Genomic DNA, 9,589 nt, shown 5'->3' on the forward strand with positions numbered 1-9,589 from the left:
ACACATTATCAGCACTGACCTGATATTCAGATTGATGTCCAGATCTGACCATAGCAATCGAATTCTGAATATTCTGATCCTCTTTCTGTGCTTCTTTGATTCGTATCAAAAGTTCTGGCTCAGCTCGTATAGCACAAACACAGATAGGGTGCATATCTGTTGCAAATATTAATCCAGAAAGACAACAATCTTCCACCATTTGAGATACACCTATCGTAGACAAGGATAAAGAATATACCTTTCTACTTAAGGCGTCCGCAGCTGCATTAGATTTTCCTGGATAATATTTAATCTCGCAATCGAAATCTTTCAATAAATCAAGCCATCTACGCTGTCTCATATTCAATTCTGATTGCGAAAAAAGATATTTCAAACTTTTGTGATCTGAAAAGATTTCAAACTTCTCACCATAAAGATAATGTCGCCATATCTTCAATGCAAAGACAATAGCGGCAAGCTCCAGATCATGGATAGGATATCGAGTCTCGTGTGGCTTTAACTGTCTCGAAGCATAAGCGATAACATGACCTCTCTGCATAAGCACACAACCCAGACCCTTGTGAGAAGCATCACAATATACAACAAAATCACATGTACCTGATGGAATCGTCAAGACAGGTGCACTTGTAAGCCTTTTCTTCAACTCTAAGAAACTAGTTTCACAGGCTTCAGTCCAGACATACGGCTTATTCTTCTGAGTCAGTTGCGTAATAGGCTTCGCAATGCTGGAAAAATCTCTGATAAAACGTCTATAATAACCTGCCAAGCCCATAAAACTCCGTATTTCTGGTACTGATGTAGGTCTAGGCCAATTCAATACAGCCTCGACCTTGCTTGAATCCACTGAAATCCCATCACCTGAAATAATATGCCCAAGAAACACAACTTTCTGCAACCAAAATTCACATTTCGATAACTTAGCATATAATTTCTCATTTCTCAAAGTCTGTAAAATGAGTCGGAGATGTTCAGCATGCTCATGTACATTCTTGGAATAGATCAAGATATCATCGATAAAAATAATGACAAAGTCATCCAAATATTTCTGAAATACCCGATTCATCAATCCCATAAATACTGCAGGAGCATAAGTTTCTGGAATGAGATAGAAGTTGATGAGCGGGGTAGATTGAGTCTGTTTGATTGTTTAATATTGCATGAGAGTACATGTTATATTTGATTATGTGCATTATCTGCTAGCATGCTTTATATATAGCAATAATTATGTGATTGCATGATTATGTGCTTTTATTGCTACTGCATGCTATATATATGCAATTGTATTCCAGAATATCCTTAGTCAGAACCTGAATTCTCATGAGAATGCATGAGAATGCTTATCAGAGAAGGATGAAATAAATTTCTGCATATTATATTGTTTATGCACTAATCTGTTTGACAATCAGATATGCCTCCCCGTAAAGCACCGGTCATTAGACAGCCATTAGTGGTTCCTCCAGCTGAACCAGTACAAGTACCACCGCCAATTGTTGAAACTCAGAATGCACAGGGTAGTACATCTACTGACCCGTTTGATCCTGCTGTTGCAATATTTGTCGTCAACCTGGTCACTATGCCAAGGTATGTCCTCAAAGAGCTATAGGTGAAAGTTCTTCTCGACCAATACCTCAGGCCGAAAGGCAATCAGTGCATTCATTTCAGCCTCAGCAACCTCAGCAACAGACCAGAGGAGGAGGAAGCCAAACTGTGACTCAACCTCCTAGACAACAGGCTCGAGTTTTTGCACTTACTGAGGAACAGGCACAGGCGGCACCTGACGATGTCATAGCAGGTAACTGCTTTATTTATGGTTATCCTGCCTATGTTTTGATAGATACAGGTGCATCTCATACATTCATCTCTGAAAAATTTGTTATGATGCATTCTTTATCTTCTGAGCCATTGCCTACTGTTGTTTCTATTTCATCACCGTTGGGTGAAGGTATTATATCTGTTCGAATGATTCGAAATTATGCGTTGCAATATGACGGGAATGTGATTAATATAGATTGTATAGTACTTGGATTATCAGATTTCGATTGTATTGTTGGTATCGACATGTTAACCAAGTACAGAGCAACTGTAGATTGTTTCCAGAAAGTGGTTTGATTTAGACCAGAAATGGCATCTGAATGGAAATTCTACGGTAAGGGTTCTCGAGCCAAGATTCCTTTGATATCTGTGTTATCTATGACCCGTTTATTGCAGAGAGGGGCGAAAGGATTTCTGATTTATGCAGTCGATGTATTGAAATCCAGTCCAGCAGTAACAGATATTCCAGTTGTGCATGAATTTGCTGATGTATTTCCTGATGAAATTCCTGGTTTACCTCCAGTACGAGATATAGATTTCAGTATTGATATAATGCCAGGTACGCAACCAATATCCAAGGCTCCTTACAGAATGGCACCTATTGAATTGAAGGAGTTGAAGGATCAATTGGAAGATTTGTTAGCCAAGGGGTACATTAGACCGAGTGTTTCACCTTGGGGTGCTCCGGTACTGTTTGTACGAAAGAAAGATGGTTCCATGCGCTTATGCATTGATTATCGTCAATTGAACAAGGTAACCATCAAGAATAAATATCCACTGCCTAGAATAGATGATTTGTTTGATCAGCTACAGGGTTCAGCTATCTATTCGAAGATTGATTTGCGATCTGGATATCATCAACTGAGAGTACGAGATGAAGATATTCCTAAAACTGCTTTTAGAACAAGGTATGGACATTATGAATTTATCGTCATGCCTTTTGGTTTAACCAATGCTCCTGCAGTATTTATGGGATTGATGAATCGGGTATTTCAGAAATATTTGGATGACTTTGTCATTATTTTTATCGATGATATCTTGATCTATTCCAAGAATGTACATGAGCATGCTGAACATCTCCGACTCATTTTACAGACTTTGAGAAATGAGAAATTATATGCTAAGTTATCGAAATGTGAATTTTGGTTGCAGAAAGTTGTGTTTCTTGGGCATATTATTTCAGGTGATGGGATTTCAGTGGATTCAAGCAAGGTCGAGGCTGTATTGAATTGGCCTAGACCTATATCAGTGCCAGAAATACGGAGTTTTATGGGCTTGGCAGGTTATTATAGACGTTTTATCAGAGATTTTTCCAGCATTGCGAAGCCTATTACGCAACTGACTCAGAAGAATAAGCCGTATGTCTGGACTGAAGCCTGTGAAACTAGTTTCTTGGAGTTGAAGAAAAGGCTTACAAGTGCACCTGTCTTGACGATTCCATCAGGTACAGGTGATTTTGTTGTATATTGTGATGCTTCTCACAAGGGTCTGGGTTGTGTGCTTATGCAGAGAGGTCATGTTATCGCTTATGCTTCGAGACAGTTAAAGCCACACGAGACTCGATATCCTATCCATGATCTGGAGCTTGCCGCTATTGTCTTTGCATTGAAGATATGGCGACATTATCTTTATGGTGAGAAGTTTGAAATCTTTTCAGATCACAAAAGTTTGAAATATCTGTTTTCGCAATCAGAATTGAATATAAGACAGCGTAGATGGCTTGATTTATTGAAAGATTTCGATTGCGAGATTAAATATTATCCAGGAAAATCTAATGCAGCTGCGGCCGCCTTAAGTAGAAAGGTATGTTCTTTATCCTTGTCTACGATAGGTGTATCTCAAATGGTGGAAGATTGTTGTCTTTCTGGATTAATATTTGCAACAGATATGCACCCTATCTGTGTTTGTGCTATACGAGCTGAGCCAGAACTTTTGATACGAATCAAAGAAGCACAGAAAGAGGATCAGAATATTCAGAATTCGATTGCTATGGTCAGATCTGGACATCAATCTGAATATCAGGTCAGTGCTGATGGTGTGTTATATGTGAATAACAGACTTGTTGTTCCAGATGTTTTAGCTTTGAAACAACAAATCTTGAAAGAGGCTCACAGTAGTCGATTCAGTATTCATCCTGGTGGCAGAAAAATGTATAATGATTTGAAAATGCAGTATTGGTGGAAACAAATGAAGTCAGATGTGACTGAATTTGTAGCAAGATGTTTGAATTGCCAACAGGTAAAAGCAGAAAGAAAGAAACCAGGTGGTCTATTGCAGAGTCTATCAGTTCCAGAATGGAAATGGGATCACATTTCCATGGATTTCGTTACACAGCTACCACGTTCATCCAGAGGGTGCGATGCCATTTGGGTGATTATTGATCGTTTGACGAAATCAGCATGTTTTATTCCGTACAGAATGACGTACAGAAATGATCAGATGGCAGAAATCTACGTCAGAGAAGTGGTAAGATTACATGGTGTGCCTAAATCTATTGTTTCAGATCGAGACCCTAGATTTACATCACACTTTTGGCATAGCTTGCAACAAGCTCTTGGTACTCAATTGCATCTGAGTACAGCTTATCATCCTCAAACAGACGGATAGTCAGAGCAGACTATCCAGACACTTGAGGATATGTTGAGAGCTGTAGTACTAGATTTTGGTACTAGTTGGCAAGATTCATTACCACTTGCAGAATTCTCTTATAATAACAGCTATCAGACGAGCATTGAGATGGCTCCTTTTGAAGCATTGTACGGAAAGAAATGCAGATCACCGTTGTACTGGGATGATATCTCAGATGTTCCTGATGTTGGGCCTGATATGATCCGAGAAATGACAGAGAAAGTAAAGCTTATTCAGAAAAGAATGAAAACAGCTCAGGATAGACAAGCAAAGTATGCAAATATCAGACGACGACCTCTATCTTTTGATCAGGGAGACAGAGTTTTATTGAAGATTTCTCCGTTTAGAGGTACGGTCAGATTTGGAAAGAGAGGAAAGTTATCTCCACGTTTTATCGGACCATATGAGATTATCGAGAAGATAGGCGATCTTGCTTATCGACTTGCTCTTCCTCCATCTTTGTCTGGTATTCATGACGTATTCCATGTCTCTATGCTGCGGAAGTATCAGCCTGATCCTTCCCATATTCTTCAGCCTGATGAAGCTGAACTTGACGAGACTCTTAGTTATTTTGAGCAGCCTATTCAGATTCTTGATCGCAAAGACAAACAGCTCAGAAACAAAATAATTCAGCTAGTCAAAGTTCAGTGGAGTCGACATGGCATCGAAGAAGCGACTTGGGAGACTGAGTCAGACATGAGACAGAGATTTCCAGAGTTGTTTCATTGATGTGAGTTCTTATTTTGTTTTATGCTATTTCATTATCTTATGTGTATACAGATTTTCTATACAGCTTGCTTATGATTTCGAGGACGAACTCATGTCTTAGTGGGGGAGAAATGTAAGGCCCGGAATTATTTAATTTTAATCCGAGAATATTTAATTTGGGAATATTTAGAGTTTAGAATTAAACTCTAATATTCTTAAATTGGAAAGGATTGAAATTGAATTAAATCGCTTTTCCGGGGACTGAATTGCAAATAGTCAAAAGTTCAGGGACTAAACTGCAAATATGATATATATATCTCAATTTCCACTTGAATTAAGCTGAATACACGTGCATATCAGATTTTGGAAAGGAAAAGAAACAGAGGAATCGTCCAAACCTTCAAGAACTCCATTTTCGTCCCGTTCAAGCTTCGATAACTTGCGTTCCGGTTATCAGAAATTCCAGATAAATATATATCTGCGATCACAGCTCCGAGACCTTAGATTTGGTACATGTTTTATTCACATATCTCAGATTTTATTTTTATGTGAAAGATGGAAAATTATGATTTTATCATATATGCGTATATCAGCTGTACCGATCGTGTATTCGCAGACGGTTCGGAAAAAGACTGTCGTTTGGATTTTATATGAATTTGGGAAGAATAATTCGAACACTACCATGTTTGATTGATACTGATTTTTATGGTAATGAGATGATATGTTAGAGATTATAAGTTATCTGGATTGTTGGATTGATTTGGATATTGTTTGGATTGCCGGTTTTAGCCGTTATGCCGTCGATTTGCAAAATGTCAAGACTTTGATATTGTTGATTGAACGAAGCATGGTTTGAATGGCATCTGATCTTGTTAATTATTCGATATGTAATTTATCAGCTTTCTATCGAAGTTGCCGAACTCGAGATCTCCGAGTCAAACCGAGAAGGATTTGAAGCAAGGTTTGCTAGCATTTGCACTTGAGATTGAGTTGAGAAGTGGAGCAACCTTTTGATATGAATTTTCATTGATGTACTTGCAGATTTGAAGTACTTTCAGACGTGACATAGAAAGGTATAAATGACAGCAAATCCAGATGGGATAGAACGCTTGAAATAGCTTTCATTTCAAGTATTCTCATGTCAATCACATACTTGTTTCTTTATATTTCTTATGTGATTATTTGTTTGTACTGCTTTGTTTGCTTATATGCTTAGTTGTTCAAGATGTGTTTTATAGCTTTTAATGCATACAGCTTATGTTGCATTCATCTTGAACTCCAGCCTTAATAGCACAGAGGGCAGCCATCGCCTAGAGTGCAGATGACGTTTGGAGAGCTGTAGTGAGTGGCATGGACTGTAAATTTATTTCTAGAGTCAGCTTAACTCATGGCACAGAATATGGATTTATGTTCAGAGCCAGAAGACTCACTATAGTTGTACCAAAGTCAGAGGACTAAAATACTTGATGCCGCCTCGAATGGGAGTATCGGTGGTTTGATAGTTATTTTATTCCTCGGGATCCCAAAGAACTAAGTTTTATTGATATCAGCTTGATAGCCTTCCTTTGCCATTTGCATTGCATTCACGTTTATTATCTCGCGTTTAAAGTTGTTTATACTGGGATTTTATTCTCACCGGAGTTATCCGGCTATTGCTTTGTTTTGTATGTGTGCATGGCAATAGGTGGGGCATGAGCTAGTCAGAAAAGACAAGGATAGCTCGAGATTGAGGCATAGCAAGTGAGGACACGGGCTTAAGTAGCACGACTTGTACTTTATGTTGTTGAACCATGCTAGAAGTGATACAAGAACTTTGTATATTATGGCTTGAATACATGCTAGTTTATGTTTATTATGTTTAGAAGCTTGTAAGACGTTATAAGATAGCATGTATTTGATTTTGTAGCATGTATAAAAGATTATGACTTGTTTATCCATTCTTTGGCAACAGATTTTTGATAGCATATTCCCCGATCGAGCGAGACCCTGCCTTTTAAAACAAAAATTTTTTTTTTAGCTCTTGTTTCTTTAATTCTTTTAAGTACTTGTTTAATTGTTAATTACAATAAATTGCCCTAAGATAAGATTAGCAACCCGGGTCCCCACAAATATAATTTTAAAAAATGATATATTTGACATATTTTAATTTTTAAATAATAATAATCAAGTTAAATTAAAAAAATAAGAAGATATGTTTTAAAACCGAATAACCTATATCAATTTACCAACGAAAATATAAAATTCAATTGGTCAAATTAACTACTGAAATTTATATGGCATATGATCAAATTTATCTTTAAAATATAATTAATGAAAAAATTAAAAAAAATTATGATACATTAATTTTTTTAGAAAAAAGTTATTCTAAGATTTTAAATAGTATAATTTATATATATCTTGTTTATTATCATGTTAGATTAGAAAAATTTTGGAAGATCAAAATTTATAAATCTTATACTTTTATATATCTTGAATAAAAAAAATATCCAATATTTTATGTACCTCGGTATAATTTTTTCGTTATTTTATATTTTATTTGTATATAATAAAAAATATTTTATTTGTATATTATAAAAAAATACGGCAATTTTTTAAAATATTAAATGTTATTGTTTTAAAATAAAATTTTAGTCGTGAAAATGTTTTATATTTATTTTTTGTTAGATAATCAAGATTTTATAATTTAAGAAAATTATATATAATTTAAGAAAAGTATATGTAAGGGAAAATTTATCTAATAATTGATTGATTATATGAGGTGGAGTGTTATTAACATCTTTTCGAGTGTAAATAACACTCCCCAAAGTATATATACAATACACAAAATAACAATGGTCTTCTTATGGATACGATCTCACAATAAACAAAATAACAATGGTTTTCTTATGGATACGATCTCACGGATCTTTATCCATGAGATCGGTCAATCTTAGTCATATTTACAATAACAATTGTAATACTTTTTGCATAAAAAAGTAATATTTTTTTAAAGAATGAACCAAATAAAATATCGGTCTTATAAAATTTATTAATGAGATCGTCTCACACAAATTTTGAAGTGGTATAGGAGCCAACGAACGGGTATAGTAAATAATTGGAGGATTGGTTGGATTCATATTGAAAGGTGTGTGTGTGTGTGGATGGTTAGAACTTAGAAGGATAGATAATTTATAATTATAATTATAATTATAATTATAATATATAAAATATTGTAAATATGAGTGATGGTTAGAAGGCAGTGCTTTTGGATTTCATTGATTGACGAGTACTGAACTTCCAAGTCGTTGCTACTGCAAAACAAAAAACATTTTCGAAAGCAGTGTATTATCTGCAATGACGGGGGCTCCGTTTCCGATATAAACTTATCTTACGGAGATCTTTCCGGGAGAATTGATGGGCTCCATTTCCATTCGTTCCCAAATCTCACCGGTTTCAATATCAGCAGAAACCACTTCAGTGGAATGATACCGCCTGCTATTGGAAATCTATCTACAATCGTTTTCTTGGACCTCAGCCACAATATCTTAGAAGGCATCATTCCACCTGAGATTGGGAATTTGAAAGAGATTCAGTACATTAGTTTCAGTTTCAACAGGCTCAGAGGTGAAGTTCCACATCAAATTGGCAACTTTCAAAAGGTGAGATACTTGGATTTTGGTTCAAATCACTTGGAGACGACTGATTGGTCTAGAATCCCAAGCCTCCCTTTTTTGAGGGAAATATTCCGTCTTCTTTAGGAAAACAAAATATTTCAAGAATTTCAAAGCCATGATTTGTAAATAAATTCATTGGAGCTTTGCCCGATCAATATTTCAAGAACTACAAAGCCATGATTGATGTCAAGGAAAACAAAACTAAAACAATGAACTCAATGTTACGTTACCCTTACGTGGAGTCCATAACACTAAATGTGAAGGGATTGGAGCTTTCATTTAAGAGAATTCTGGAAACACTTACTACCATTGATTTGTCAAACAACATGTTTCATGGAAATATTTCAGATACAATAGGAATGCTCAATTCGTTAAGGTATTTGAATTTGTCCCATAACATCCTCGGGGGTCATATTCCTGACTCTCTAGCATATATACATGTACTTGAATCCTTGGATTTATCTTCAAATCAATTGGTAGGAGAAATTCCACAACAGTTGACGAGGTTAACATTTCTGGAACGATTGAATTTGTCACATAATCATCTTGTTGGGCCGATACCTCAATCTGGCGGTCAGTTTCCTACATTTGACAATAGCTCATACATAGGAAACTCTGGATTATGCGGATTTCCTTTGACTAAGAAATGCAAAGGTGGCGAAGAGATGTTGCCGCAACAAGGTGATGACGATGGTAGCATTTTGGATGGATTTAAGTGGCAAGTTATTCTTATGGGATATGGATTTGGAGTAATTTTTGGGATCGTTTTAAGTCGTTTCATTTCTTGA

The 9,589-nt window shown here is 36.1% G+C and overlaps 1 protein-coding gene across 1 annotated transcript; it reads left to right on the forward strand.

The window, feature by feature from the left end:
- The first annotated feature begins 1,408 nt into the window (after positions 1-1,408).
- On the forward strand, positions 1,409-9,589 carry LOC140871404 (receptor-like protein 9DC3). Its single transcript, XM_073273904.1, has 3 exons — positions 1,409-1,581; positions 8,663-8,786; positions 8,936-9,589. Exons 1-3 carry the CDS (start codon positions 1,409-1,411, stop codon positions 9,587-9,589), a joined length of 951 nt encoding a protein of 316 aa, XP_073130005.1.

Source organism: Henckelia pumila, unplaced genomic scaffold (genome assembly GCF_033568475.1).
Source record: "Henckelia pumila isolate YLH828 unplaced genomic scaffold, ASM3356847v2 CTG_461:::fragment_3, whole genome shotgun sequence".
NCBI classification, from domain to species: domain Eukaryota; kingdom Viridiplantae; phylum Streptophyta; class Magnoliopsida; order Lamiales; family Gesneriaceae; genus Henckelia; species Henckelia pumila.

What these genes read in the sequence shown, in the direction of transcription:
- LOC140871404 (XM_073273904.1), top strand. Translation starts at nt 1,409, where the DNA reads ATGCCTCCCCGTAAAGCACCGGTCATTAGACAGCCATTAGTGGTTCCT. An exon ending in AACCTGGTCACTATGCCAAG is followed by an intron (nt 1,582 to 8,662) that starts GTATGTCCTCAA and finishes CTTGGACCTCAG; the next exon opens with CCACAATATCTTAGAAGGCA. An exon ending in AAATTGGCAACTTTCAAAAG is followed by an intron (nt 8,787 to 8,935) that starts GTGAGATACTTG and finishes GTAAATAAATTC; the next exon opens with ATTGGAGCTTTGCCCGATCA.